Source organism: Chroicocephalus ridibundus, chromosome 10 (assembly GCF_963924245.1).
Source record: "Chroicocephalus ridibundus chromosome 10, bChrRid1.1, whole genome shotgun sequence".
Lineage (NCBI taxonomy): Eukaryota > Metazoa > Chordata > Aves > Charadriiformes > Laridae > Chroicocephalus > Chroicocephalus ridibundus.
Window position 1 is genome coordinate 17,415,333 of NC_086293.1, and position 14,261 is coordinate 17,429,593.

General features: G+C 46.6%; 1 protein-coding gene across 5 annotated transcripts in view; it reads left to right on the forward strand.

Moving 5' to 3' along the window:
* CADPS (calcium dependent secretion activator) overlaps positions 1-14,261 on the forward strand; it is a 221,235-nt gene that overhangs the window by 97,611 nt on the left and 109,363 nt on the right. For all 5 annotated transcript variants that reach the window (XM_063347848.1, XM_063347849.1, XM_063347845.1 and 2 more), the window contains exons 7-8: positions 8,570-8,681; positions 12,845-12,984. In XM_063347848.1, the coding sequence (XP_063203918.1) occupies positions 8,570-8,681; positions 12,845-12,984 (252 nt within the window). The remainder of the gene's footprint in view (positions 1-8,569; positions 8,682-12,844; positions 12,985-14,261) is intronic.

Here is a 14,261-nt window from a genome sequence, read left to right on the forward strand (position 1 = left end):
AGTGTTGCCGTAGCCAGTTTGAGGATGTGGGAGTTGCAGCTCCTGGAAGGAGAGATGGTGCCTTTTATCAGCTGTCTGGTACTGCTGGCTGCATGATGTTAAGCAAGATGGTGTCTGCGTGCATGACACTTACAGCACGTCTCAGAGCTGTGGGAACAAAAAACGGACAGTCCATGAAACGCCAGAGGTTGGAAGACATCCTTAGCTGCTGCTGGGAGGAGCCCAGTCCTTAGGGACCTGCTGCCTCTGCTCGCCTTTTGCTCACCATCATAGTGCTTTCTGCAGTGGCGTTTTGGGGTAAATTAACATCCTTTTCATAAGCAGAATAATTACTGATGATGTATTTTTAGTGGAGGGAATATTACGTGCTTGGCAGGAGTTAGGACATCACAGGAAATGATGGGTTCACTGAGAGAGCCCTTGTGTTGTCCCGTCAGAGCAGATGTCAGAGACGTGGCCTCACTTGGTCACTTCCACAGTATCTGCATCGGTGGAAGCAGGTTTTACTGTCGTTATAAAGTCTGCGCAGGAAGGTCTAGGAGGAATCAAATCTGTTTGTGCTGTCACTCCCACTTCAACTCAGCTTCCTCCGAGGGGATGGGACCGAAAGGCTGTTCTGTCAGCAGAAAGGGAGGAGAGGAAACAAATGTGAATAAAAATAGGCCGCGTTGTCAATCTGTGTCTGATGACTTTGGTTATCCTGTTCTGAAGGTGAGTAAACACATCGAATTTCTGCCGTGGGAGGAATCCCAGAGGAGGCTCAGCAGCTCTTGGGAATCAAGCCGTGTTACGGATGCAAACCATTCTCAATCCGTTCCTACAGGCAGAGTGGAAAGGTACCTTTCTTAGCACTTGAAATGCATTTCCTAGCCCAGGACGTTTTTGCATGAGCAAAAACACAGAAGGTTCTCTGCATCTATATATATTCTTTGAGATTTTCATTTCAGATCTTTTCTGTGCACCTGCAGCAGTCGCCTCCAGCACCCCTCTTCAGCAATGGAAAGACAGGGGCACTTTTAGGGCAGGCTTTGTTTCATCTACTTGCGGCCTCTAAACTGGGATGAGGCAAATTAAAGCCTAACTCCACTGACGATTAATTAGATCGCTCCTAAGCCCAAGGTAGGTGACACGGACTTGTGTACGTGGTAGTACAGTCCTCTAAATATGTGTTTTTCCACAGTTGTGATCTGTCTCATATCTCTGCATCCTCTCCTGATAGCTAAAGATCGAATCCTTGGACCCATAGTTCCCTTTGAGGCCCTCTATGGCATGTGAAATCCAAACTCAGTGCCACAAAAACCGCCAAATGGATTAAATGACTTGCTATTTTGCCAGTGGGTGGCTGCTGCTGACGGGAGGAACTGACACCTCCCGTACTTCATCCACAGCGAGATGCACTCGCTGAGCACTGCGGAGCAGGCAGAACGCGATTTCTTCTTTGTTTGCTGTCTTTACACCCTATTTTGTTTCTGACTAAATAATTTCTTGTCTTTCGATAATGATACCTCTTGAGAAGGTGTATCGCCCACTGGGTTATGTTTCTTGGAAGAATTCAGCTGACCTCAACTGAGGTTTGTAGTCCTACAGCAGTAAGTAGAAAACCAGTTCAGACTGTCCCCGGCCCAGCATCCCCAAACTGGCTGTGGTTTATGGGCATTCCCCACCTGAAACTGAGTTGTGTGTGGAGCTGCACCCCATGGGTCTCCAGCTGTGTGGGGTTTCTTGGAGACCCTAACAGAAAAATCTGAATTCTCCTGTTGCCTGTGGCTTTTTTCAAATCCCAAAGACACAAGCCAAAAGCCTATTATCCATTGCCGTTACCCATGAGAGCTGCAAAAAATAAGTATCTTGCTGAGGGCTTTGGGATGTCCTACTTCCTTTTATTACTGCTTTGTGACCCAGCTGGTGCAGGTGTGAGCACCTCCGCCACGTGTCGTGGACACGTCCGTGCTGCCACATCCCCTGCCAGTTCGGTGCCTCACCAGCGTTGCTCCTGCCAGTGCCTGCTTGTGAAGGGCTCAGCACGTCGGCAGCATTGTCTCATTTGTGTCGTTCCTAGAAGTTCACAAATACCCATTTCTGAAAATGAAATGAGCTTTTTCATCCCAGTGGAATTAATGCCATCCCTGCATCAGGTTTTGCTGTTGAGCTGAGTAAGTAAATGTGTGCTCCATTATAATGAGCTGCAGCCTCAGACTATGGGCAAGGGAAGTTCAGAGAGATCACCGATAACCGTAATCTTGGTTGTCAACTTCTGTTTCATGTTTTTGGATAGCTGGTATACGTAAAGCATTAGAGAAAAAAAAAACCAAAAAGCTTTCCTGCGTGCTTCTTCACATATAGTTAACTGTTAAACATGTTTGAAACCTGTTTATTTTCCTGCTTGCTGGTATCTCAAGAAACATATAAAAATGAAACACACCTTAACATCACATTAGAGAAACAGGTGTGGCCGACTCCGTCAGCTGCGTGAAGGTAGGTTAGCTGGGTGTCTGGTGTGCTGCTTCTCTGGCTTTGTTTTTCCCAGTGCTCGAGCTTTGGGCATACGTGATTTATGGCCCAAGATTTAAGGCTGCTCCCCGGCAAGGTCTCCTCTGGGAAGGGAGGCGTGGGCTGAAGAAATAAAACCATCGTTTGTTAGGCAAGATTTCTGGAAGAGCTAAATCAAGGCTGTACGTAGCATTCCAGTCTCCCGGTGATGAAACAGGATCGGACCTCTCCATCCTCAGAGTGGGATCCATCTCCAGCAGGCACCGTGGCTGGGCACTGCCGTAAGCTGGGAAACCGAGGCTGGATTAAAAGCATCACACCACACAAGGTGAAGCAGTGACCCAGCAAAAGGTGACTTTGCTGACAGTCGTTTCCTGAAAAAACAGGCAGTGTCTATCCAGCTGCTGGCTGTCCCACTTTCTTGATGTGCTTCCTTCCACCAGCCAGCTCGCTTTGGAGACCGAACTACAAATACACCAGGAGGGACACAGACACACTGGTGTGGGTGCCAGGAGAGAAGAGGTGAGGGATGTGGATGAAGAGAAGTGCGTGAAGCACAACCCTTTCCTGCGCACAAGGGAGGCAGCCGGAGCTGTACATTGAGTGTAATGCACGCCTGGAGGGAACCCACCGAGGGAAGAGCGTAGTTCTCCTTTAATACACATTTTTAGTTTATTTTTCACGTTTATTCCATGCAAGCTGGAAAGTAAACCCGTTTCAATAAATATATCTGGAGAGGGAGAAAAGGTGTCCTCTGGCAGTTTTGAAGCCCATGAGAACTGGTCATAGATCATGTTTAAATGTCAACCCCATCGAAAGCTCATCACTCTCCAGCTGCTCCCGTGTTAGCCCACTGACAGGCCGAGCTGGTTAGCAGGGCTGATTCATGGCCCGGCGATCTAATTCAGTTGGGCTTGTTCATTATTTATAGAAATCACAGGCATTGATGTTCTGGCCAGATGAAGTTATCAGGGCAATGGTGGACGAAGGGTTACTGTTTCCATCAGGCAGGCGATAAGCAGACTTGCTGGAGACAACAGCACAGGAATTAAAGCATTTAGCGGATTCGCCTGGGTACGAACATGTATGTTCACTTTTGGGAAGGTCATGGGTACTAAAGTTTCCTTTAGAGGAACTTACACAGTAGAGGTGAATAGAAACGATTAAGTCAATGTCTCTCAAGGACAGCTGAGGAAATTGTAAATTAGGCGATGTAAATGGGCTATCGTGGAGGAAAACAGCTGGAGCCGGAGACCGTGCTGCCTGGTTTCATGCAACATGTGAGTGCAGTCAGGACAAGGACCTTTGCAGGGTTTTGCTCAAGCCTTATTCATACTCCAAGTAGTTTTTTAATCACACACTTTAACATAATGGGGAGAACTTTGTAGAGTGGGGTTGATGGTTGGACTCGATGATCCCAAGGGTCTTTCCAACCTAAATGATTCTATGATTCTGTAATGCCATGGTGTTTGAATGATTTTGGCTACACAGTGATTTGACTTCATCATCCCTGTGTCTGCATTTTGGTAGCACTCAGAGGCTACAGCCAAAGATCAGGATATAAAGCACTTCACATCCGTAGGATGAAGACAGCTGTTTCTGCAGTGACTTGATGGTAGGAAAGGGTAAGATCTAGGTACAGCAGCAAGGTGAGGAGCCTAGGTGGTCTTGCTTGTTTTGTCCATAAGTTAGGAAGGGCTGAGTAGCATCAGCCTGAAGGTTTGCCAGAAGATCACCTATGTGTTGCTTGAAACAGCTGACAGCAACTTGGTCTGAGCAGCCGGCACCTCTGTCAGCAATGGTATTATTTTCCCTCCATGTGCCAGTAAGGACAGTGCCTGCAAGAGCTTCCAAATGCTCCTGGAATCAGGCAGGTAAGCCCATCCTTCAAGTGGAGGTAGTGGAGGACAATGGTGACTTTCTTCCCTTTTTGTCTGCTCATGCTCTCTGAATATGTCTCATTTTATGTTTCATTCAGAAAAAAATCTCAGCGCTTTAGGCCGATTGGTTAACCTGTGATGGCACCTCTAGCTGAGTCCATAGACAGAAAGTACACCGTGATGATCTACTTATTTTGCTTGTAAAAGGTAAAACAAGGGCCAGGATTTGTAAACTAACACCTCATCCTCTGGCTCTTTGCAGCTGCCCCATCCCTGGAGGTGTTCAAGGCCAGGCTGGACGGGGCTTTGAGCAGCCTGGTCTGGTGGGAGGTGTCCCTGCCCAGGGCAGGGGGGTGGGACTGGATGGGCTTTAAGGTCCCTTCCAGCCCAAACCATTCTGTGATTCTATGAGTTTAGCTACTCATCCTAAGTTTGATGTGTAAATAGAAACCCTGGAGAGGCAAGTAGATCCTAGTGATGTCACTGAACCGCAGAGATGCCATAAATAGGGTGATAATCCTAGCAAAGTCCCTGTGCACGGCAGCATTTCTTGGTCAGCTCCAGGTTTTGGGATACACTGGGCAGTAAGAGATGCCAGGCTGAGGGTTCCAGGTGGGATTCAGATAGTTAATATGATCTTAACTGAGAAAGTACTGTCATGATTTTTCTGCTTGTGTACTTTTCTGTGGCATGTAGAGATATATTTGTATGTACATATTGTTTTGGCCAGAATGATATTATTTGTCCTCATTTGCAGATGTATTATTGCTTTGAAGTGCCAGCATGAGCATGATATGGGGACAAGGTAGCATGGCTACTTCATGAGAGTTGTCCAGAATGGGTCCCAAGGCACTTTCCCAACACATAAACTCCTACAGTGATAACCAGCTTAATTACTAAATATGGAAATGAAACCATTACATTGTTAGTCCCTCAGAAGATCCTAATACCTAACTACTGTCCAGAGCTAATTTTCTGAACAATAATTTAATACACAGCACAGATAAACTGCGTACTTAGGTTGAATACAAATGATGTTTCAGTGACATGAATTATGGCCTTATGCTGAGCATCGCTATGGCAACTAATGACATCACCGCAGGCTTCAACCTGCACAAAACCCAACTTCTGAGGGTCTCTATTTGTTGGTGCGGATCTTTTCAGGGCTTTTGGGGGGTATGAATATGTAAGCACCACAGTGTTGTCAAGGGTTTGCTATGTATGTTTACTGTCATTTGAAACATTTATTCCCTTTGTGGTTGATGTTGTTCTCGTGAAGGAAACCTAATGAAAATTACTGTTTGTATTTGGTTAGTAACATTTGTTGATAACATATGGTCTGGGAATGCTTCAGCAAATAAGAGCTTTTTAATAGTAAACAGAGATATGAGTTCTATAAAGCAGATGCTGTCAAAATACACAGTGTAAGGTTGGATATTTTCTTACTTCTTCCTCTTACCCAAGGCAAAATTACCTTTCTGCTTTCCCTGCTGCTGACGATGCAGTTTTTTTAAGAGAAAACATAACCTGTGACCTGAAGCTGCTATTAGAAAATAAGGTTGTTTCTCGGTTCTTATGTTTAAAATGTTTATTATGTGGCTGATGGATCACACACGAAGAAGATGTAATATTGGGGACCTGACTGGACCTGTAGTGCTGTAGATAATTTATGCCGAACCTCTGCTCCCTGGCACTGGTGGTGGTTTGGTGCATCATCATAAAAGATGGAAGAAACACGTGGAAGCGGGAGAGAAAACTTCAGAGCAAAGCTGATGAAGAACCCGAGTTCGTTAATCAGCTCTGCGCTGAACACGCTCATCTGCGAAGCCCAGTTGGACGAGATTTGCTCAGTGGAGAGCAAAGCGTAAACCCATACTCCTTGTGCACAGGAAGGAGTGAATTATTTTTCCCTGATAATTTTCCAAATGCAAAACCTGCTGTTTGGTATTTATGTTTGTAGAACATCTAGTCGCTGGACCACATGGCATCTGAGCCTTTTCCCGGTCATTTCAAGGGAATTGCCTTTCTTCAGCAGAGGATCTAGTTCAAGGACAGTGTAAAATGAGAAAGTGTCATTAATAGCTTGAGGGTGAATAGAAGTGATTAGTGGGGTACTGTATAATCTCTCTTCTGACTTGCAGTATTTTAGGTCGCAGTGTGTGTTCCATCACATCATTCGGAGGTTTCTTCTAGTTTACAAAAAGCACCTTTTCTGTGGTTATCCTTCAGGCTTGCTTGTACCCTTTGCATGAGGCTTGAAGTACGATAAATTTTCAGGGTCTCTGGGAATAACATAGAGGTCTATCTTACAATGAGTTATTAAAAAAAAAAAAAAACCAAAGAGAAAGTTAAAGCAAAAAAGAAAGAAAAAGAAAAGAGCATTTTTATCTGCTAGTTTCATGTTGGGCCTCTGCATGGTCAGATGCTTGGGAGCATCCTCCTTGCAGTGGTGCGCTCTTCCCCAGTCCTCCTCTGCTCTTCGTCTTTTGCTGAGCTCTTCTCTGTTTTAGGAGTGCTTTGCTTAGCTCTGTCTGTAACTTTCTGTCCATCTTTATTTTAATAAGTTTCAAACTTTCTAAGCTGTAGAAACAAAGCTTGAAACATGGCTGTGAAATCTCAAACATAAAAGCATCGTGACTTTTTACCCCCTAGTGTAGAAGGTATTTTTTTCCTTTTCTCTTCTCTGCTACTTTCAAAATTGTTTAAAGCTTGCAAATAGGCATTAGTTCCACCTAATTTTTCTTCTGTGACCCTCTTCAGTCTGTGCTTATTTGCCAGAGGGGGGAGTGTTTTCCCGTGTCTCAAAAACCTTAGCACAGTTGCACAGGTAATTTGACATGCTGGTGTGAGTGGCACCACGTGTGGAGGCTCTTCGTGAGCCTATTTGAAGAGCCGTGACCCTTAGGATGTTGAACAAGCTTGATGTTTCACAGGTTTCTTTTCCCTGCGACCTCTCTACATTAAATCTGACTGCTGTGTAAAGTCTGGGTACCTTTAAGAAAACCCCATGAGGATGCTCGCCAGCATCCTCGCCAGCTCAGGTGAGCTCTCGCGGGTGTCACCAGGCAGCAGCTCCAGCTGCAGCACGCTGCTGCTGGGACAGGAACAGGTCCCAGGAGGAAAGTCCCTGAAACAGTGGAATGGGCTGTGGCCAAACTGGAGCTCTGTCCTCAAAGCTTCAGCAAGTGTCCAGGGCCAGAGAGGAAACTCCCGGCATGACGTGCTGAGGTCCATCACCAGACCTCCTTGCGCTGGGCTGCAGGGCTGCTGTGGTTCCCACACTCATGTGGGGAACATCAGCTGCAGGGTGGGCTCCCCTTGGGAGACTTAAAATGGCAAGTCTGGCCATAGGTGTCGGCATACTGTGGCTGGGACCCTGTGCCTGCAGGATCCTACATGGAATGAGTTCACATTCTCTGCACATTCAGGCAGCTTGTGGTTGCAGGAGCTTGGAGATGTCATCTAGAAATGTGCCTGTCTAGAGGGGGGCGTTTCTCATACTGTGGGTCATTCAGCCTCCATAGCACAGTTTTCCAAGCCATGAGGCCAGACGGGGAATGATTCATGGAGTACAAGTAGTAGACGGTGGTCTTTGTTCATTGTGTAGTTGGAGAAGTGGCCACTCTGGCCACAGCCATCCCATCCCCAAGGAGTTGGTGTCCTTCTCTGCAGTCCCAGCAAACAAGGATTACTCTAGACATGATTGAATTTAAACATGGGCTGGAGGGAGGGCTGGGCTGGGACTCGGAAGAGGACCCATGTTAAATTGGGGGTTCTTCAGAGAAAGCAGATCTCACTGTCAAGCTGGAAAGGAGAGGTTAATTAGCCAAGAGGAGAGCGGAGGCATGAGTGATTACAGATGTCCTAGGTGCAGATGTCCTCGATCCTCAAATTCTGTTGTGACTATACAGGCTGTCACTGCAGGAGACATATTGTTCTTTCTAAACAAAAAAGTTCTCTTAAATTTTGTTTCATACTGCTTCTGAATACCCTTTTTTTCCCTGAAGAACCATCATGGTTTTTCCAAACATCTGTCCCACGTTTCCCTAAGAAGATAATTAATGCCCTTGTCACTCAGACAGCCCAGCAACTTTGGCTGTTGCCAGACAGGACATTTTTGGGTAACCATCGGACGTCCAAGGTGTAGTGCTGCTGACCTGCCAGTGGAGCTCACCATCTCTCTGTCCTTATCTTCACAGCTGGGGCACCCAAGGAGACTTCACGACAACACACGCGCTTCCTGCAGTGAAGGTGAAGCTGTTCACGGAGAGCACGGGAGTGCTGGCTCTGGAGGACAAAGAGCTTGGGAGGGTAAGGAGATTTTGAGTTTAATAATGTTTCCTTTTGGCCCTGCTTTTCTAGAGAAATCTCTCCTGTACGGAAATATCTTTGGAGCACAACATGCTCTGCTTTTTTGCCAAGCTTCAGGAGGGGAGGAAAAAAGCAAGCTCTGCACTGCTGGAAAGGAGCGCATCTCGCATGCTGTCTTTGTTGTGAGTTTTTAATGGCAGCATTTCAGCTGGCTGTGCCTGCGCTCCGCAAAGGCAGAGGATCTTGTGTGCGATATTGGCAGGCCGGAAAGCCTTAGAAGTTGCTTATGGAAATGGACATTCCTGAGGCAGAAAAGGGGATTATGCTGAAGCGAAAAAGAAGGGATTTAAGTTTGGCAAGAGAGTGTTAAGCTGCTCTCGTATCTGCTGAGCAGCCGGTGCACGGTTTGAGCATTTGAAAGCACTGACTGCGGTACTCGCTGCAAAGGGCTTGAAATCCTGGCTTCCCCTGGGGATTGTGGCTGAACTGGTGGCTTCAGTGGGGGTGGGCTGGGAACTGAAACATGGGGGTTCATTGCCCTATCAATGATGTTAATAGCTCAGATTCCCAGGGTACTGGCCGCAGAACCGACCATCTATGCCCGTCACCTGTGGTCCCTAAACTGGGGACTGGTGGCCCTCCATCGCTGCAGCCCACAGCTCAGAATATCTGCAGACAGCACTTTTCTGTGGCTTTGGGACATTTCAGTTAGTCTTTGTGGATTTTTTGGCAGCTGTGTAATTTGTGTTGGCCCCAGGCATAAGTGGCAGCAACCTCCCTGCCATGCCTTCTGCAGCTCCTCAGGGGTGGGAGATCAGCACAGTGAAGACCCCATGAAAATCAGTTCAGGGTGAGATGCTGCATCTCACACATGGGCTTTGCATCTCCCGTATCACGGCTCAGCGTGGCCTGGGCGATCTCCAGGAGCAGCCTGGGCTTTGCCTGGCTCCGCAGCACACCTCGCTCTCTGCCCTGTCTACGTGGCTATGGCCAAGAAAGCCACTGATCCTGTGGCAAGCCCAAGTATGGTATTTCCAATTACAGACTAACCTGTTGGGATGTTGCTTGCTAACTCCATGTCTGCTTCTGCCTTGACACAGGAGAGTCTGTGTCCATACAACAAAGTTTTTCCTAATTAACGTGGTTTTCTGTTCATGCAAGTGCCAAATGTTCTTTCAGGTCCTAGTGAGCTATTGATTTAATTTATATCTTTATGGTGCGGAGCACTGCCTGTGATTTTGTCGCATATAATTTATGTTCATTTTAACTATTTGTGTTTTCACATTCATGTAACATCCTTTGTTCTTGCACTTTAAAGAGAGAAAAGCAAAGCTACTCCTCCTTGTCTCTTCTCAGTCTTCTCAGAGAGAGTCACAGCCCCTTCGGACTTTCCTCATCCACACCTTGATCCTTCCTTTCTCCCTGTTTTTTGACAAAGGGGATGACCCCGCTAGGCTGCAGTACGCCAGCCAAAGACCCACAGTTGCTTTGCTGCGCAGCATCGTAATATTTTCAGGATTATTTTCAAAACCTTCTACTTCAAACAGCCCGGCACTCCTGCCTTTATCCGCCGCAGCGTGCTGAGCAGAGCTTTTCACCCAGCCGGCCGCAATGCCATTCAGGGCTTTTTCCCCTGAGTGGTTACGCTCGGTGTAAACCCGCTTGCTTTGTGAGTCTTGTTTCCACTGGCAGCCATGAGCGGTGCTGACTTTGCTGGTCTTGGGAAGCAATTAGTTGGGCATGTTGTTCTCAGAAGGACGTCAGGCCCCAAAGCAACCCCTCTTGCCCTGAAGTGCTGATGAGCCAGCCCCGCCAATGCGCTTTAATTCCCGGTCCAGCGGGAAGCCATCCCTCAGCTCCGGCCGAAGGACGTGGGCCAGCAGCGGCAAGCGCGGGCAGCCGGGCGGTGATTTCCCCTGGCCCGTGGCCACCAGTGCTTTCAGTCGGCCGAACTTCAAAGGGACGCTCGGTGTGCCCGGAGCGGCCGAGAGATGACGCGTGTCTGCTCAAGCTGCATCAGGATTTCTTCTTTAATGAAACAATGAAACCGGGAGCGTGTTAGTCCCCTGGTTCAGCTGTTGGAGTGGGCACGAACCTGTCTGCAGGGAGCGAGGAGGGAAGCAGGTTTTATACACAAAAACACCCATGTTCAGCCCCCCTTTGAGAAGCGGCTTTGTGCTCTGCCAGGCGTGTACAATGCCCACTTTCTATTGCGAGTGTTAAATTGGCAACCGGCCGACACTCCTCATTTCGCTACTTTTATCAAAGGGAAAAATGCTCCCAAGCCCTAAACTGCTGGATGGGCAGCTGAAGGCATGGGAATACATCCTGGCCCTATTGAAGCCGGTGGCAAGGCTCCCGCGGGTTTCAGCCATGCCAAGACTTCGTCTACTGAGAGCAAAGAGGGGAAGAGCCATGAATTACAACAACGCTGAGCAAAGTTTATGCGCCTTTTGATGAAAAAGAGTTAGAAATCAAAGTAGGGAGCATCCCAAACACCCTGAGTGGCTGCTGCCTCGCTAAGAGATGCGGTTTAGTGTAAGTCTGTGTGCTTGCATGGCATGTGCTTGCAGTGGGGGTCCTTGGATACTGCTCAGATTTTGGGTCCATCCCTGTTTCTAACAACACCCCGCGTGGAGGACTCACTGTTCATCTTCAGGATTTGCCCACCGGTGTTTTTTTCCAAGAGTGATGCAGGAGAGTGCTCAGTTATCTGTGTAACTAATAACAGCTTCAGATTCCTGCCAGAGAAAGCATTAGTCTAATTCAATAAAAGAAGTGATAAATAATGTTGATGAATAAGGGTGAAGTCAAGAATCTACTGATGTTAACCTCAAGCTTTGGAGGAGGCAATAAAATAATTTTTAAAATCATTCATCAGAGGGTAATAGCGTCAAGGATATTTTGGTGGAAAAGAGCCCCTAGGTTGTTGGCTCAGCAGTAAAGTTGAAGAGCGGTACAAGATTATAGTCTGGGCTGGGGTTTGGCAGGAGCACGGATAAGCGTGAGCAAGGAATGAGTGATGGCAGCACATCAAATGATGAGGGTGAATGCTGCCATTTGTGAAATAATGTGCTTGTGTAAAGTTTAATGGATTCAAAGGAGATTCATCTCACTACAGGACAGTGGAGACTTGAATGAATTTGTGCCAGGCAAAGTCACCTCTGAGAGTGAAAGCATCGGAAGAGGAATGGGCGTAGGACAGAGTGGGTTAAGCCACCTCAAAGGACACATATGGAAACATCAGGAGAAGATGGTGGATGTGGTGTAGTTCTGGGAGAATACTCTGTGGGCCGCTGTCTGAGGGAGCTGGTCTGCTTTGTAGAGGGAATGGGTCAGTGGGAAAAACACAGCTATGATCAGGAGAGATTACTCGCCTCTTGGAGCCTTTCCGTTTCTTTGATGAGCCAAGCACTTCCATTAGCGTTCAGCTGCACGGCTCCACTGCAGCCGATGGCGTTGCACTGATTTACCCCAGCTGGAGACGGTCCCAGCATTTCCTCACTGCACGAAAACGAAGCAGAGCGTCCTGCAGCCGCTGATGTCATGACACGGGATGCAGATTCTATCTGCTGTCATAGTGCAATCAGACACACCAGCCTACCTGAAAAGCTGCCTACTCCATCCAGTCTTAACAGTAAGCAAAAAAATCAAGCCAGCTTCCCCGCAACCTGATAGCAGCAGTAAACGAACCATTTTAGGTGGAGCTTTCTGAGCCCTGGAAAAGGCACACCTCATGTGGGAAGTGTCGGGAAGGCTGGAGGTTGACTGAGTTGTATGAGGCTGAAAGTGGGAGATTGCAGAGGGCAACCTCAGCAAACCTAAGCACGTTAGTCCACCATCACTTCTAGACTGATTTACCTGGACAGTTGCAATTTTGTTTACCACAATCTGTCCTTAACCGGTGGGAACTAATAATGCAGTTCTGTTCTGTACAACCCCATGAACAATGGCACAGGAGGTAGAGGAGCTAAAGAGCGTACGAACTAATCTCAAAATAATAAGCTATACTTTAAAAAATCCACCCTCGCTGATGTGAATAGAATTTTCCAGACTGACCTCTAAGGGGAAAAGCAGCTCATCTGATGTGCTTTTGCTCCCCATTAAAACCCATTTTGTGAATAATTTGTTCCTTTAAACATTGTTGCTTTTGACACTTGCAGGTTGTTCTCCATCCTACTCCCAATAGCCCAAAGCAATCAGAGTGGCACAAAATGACTGTTTCCAAAAACTGCCCAGATCAAGACCTGAAGATCAAGCTTGCCGTGCGAATGGATAAGCCTCAAAACATGAAGCACTCTGGGTAAACGCTTTTCTTGATCTGAACTCAATTTGTTTTGAATGTGCATTAGAAAACTTCTCTTTTTTAAGATTGGGGAAGAGAAACTCTTTTTCTCAAGTTCATGGGAGGTCAAAGAAAGATAAATATAAAAATGGCATTAGTTCAGTCATTTATAATGCACTTTCTGTATTCTTAGCATAGTCTTTTTGATGCATATCAGCCTAACAGCTTAAATATTAAACAGTATTTCTCAGGAAATTGCTAGGTTATTTTTTTTCCTATAAGGAAATAATAGGTGAACTGCCTGACTCTTACTGAGAATGGTATAATGTCGTAAGTTATTCTGTGTTTCCCTGTATTGACTTCTCAGAGCGCCTTCTGCTTGAAACAAACTCCAGCGTCATCGTCATTATCTATACAGAGATACACAGCACAATTCAATAGCGGTTGCCTGGAGTAGGACTAATGATCTGGAAAGTTAAAAGGGAAACCTCTCCCCTCGAGATGTGAGCGGCAGAGGATCTGGGACCAAGGGGGATCCCTCACCCCCACCCCTGGCTTCCACCTTTGTGCCGTGCAATTAGAATTTAGATCGTCCTTGGGAAAATGTGAGGCTAATGGCGAACGGCATTGGCAAGGCTTTCCTCTGTTTGCTTTTCAGAGCTGAGGATGCAATAAAAAATAGAAACTATCCAGGAAAGTCACTGTTTGGTTAACTCTTTCTCTGGTATGTTTTTGGTGCTGTAAGAGTGACTTTGTTTCGTTTTTATTTTCGTAGTGTTTTGTTAGATTCAATCCACTATGAGGTGGTTTGGATCACTCATCTTTTTTTTTTAATTTCTTCTCCTCCTCCTCCTCGTGTCTTCTCTGCTAATGAGATCAGAGCCAATAGGCACATTTTCTTGTGGCCCATAGTTTAATTTTTCCAGCAGGACCACAGGCACCAAAAGCAAGAAAGGACAGTTCACGTGTCATGTTTGTTTCCCTGACTTCAGCAACAGGGCTGAGCAGTCCTGGCTTTTCTCAGGTGTTCTTGAACTAACATTTGATGTACAAGATGATGCTTAAAACTGTCTGGTTTATAATACTAGCTTGCTATCAGATCTGAGGTTGTCTTTCTGTTGATGTTGGCAACAATAGCAAAAAGAGCAATTATTACCCTGTTCTTGAGCTAGCCAAGGACTCGGTGCCCACATTAGCATGACTTGGAGTTTTGTGGCTGAAACATTCACCAAGAGTATGCTGGATCTCTTCTGGCATAAGGAACCACTAGCATACTGAAAAAGAAAATGTTTTTC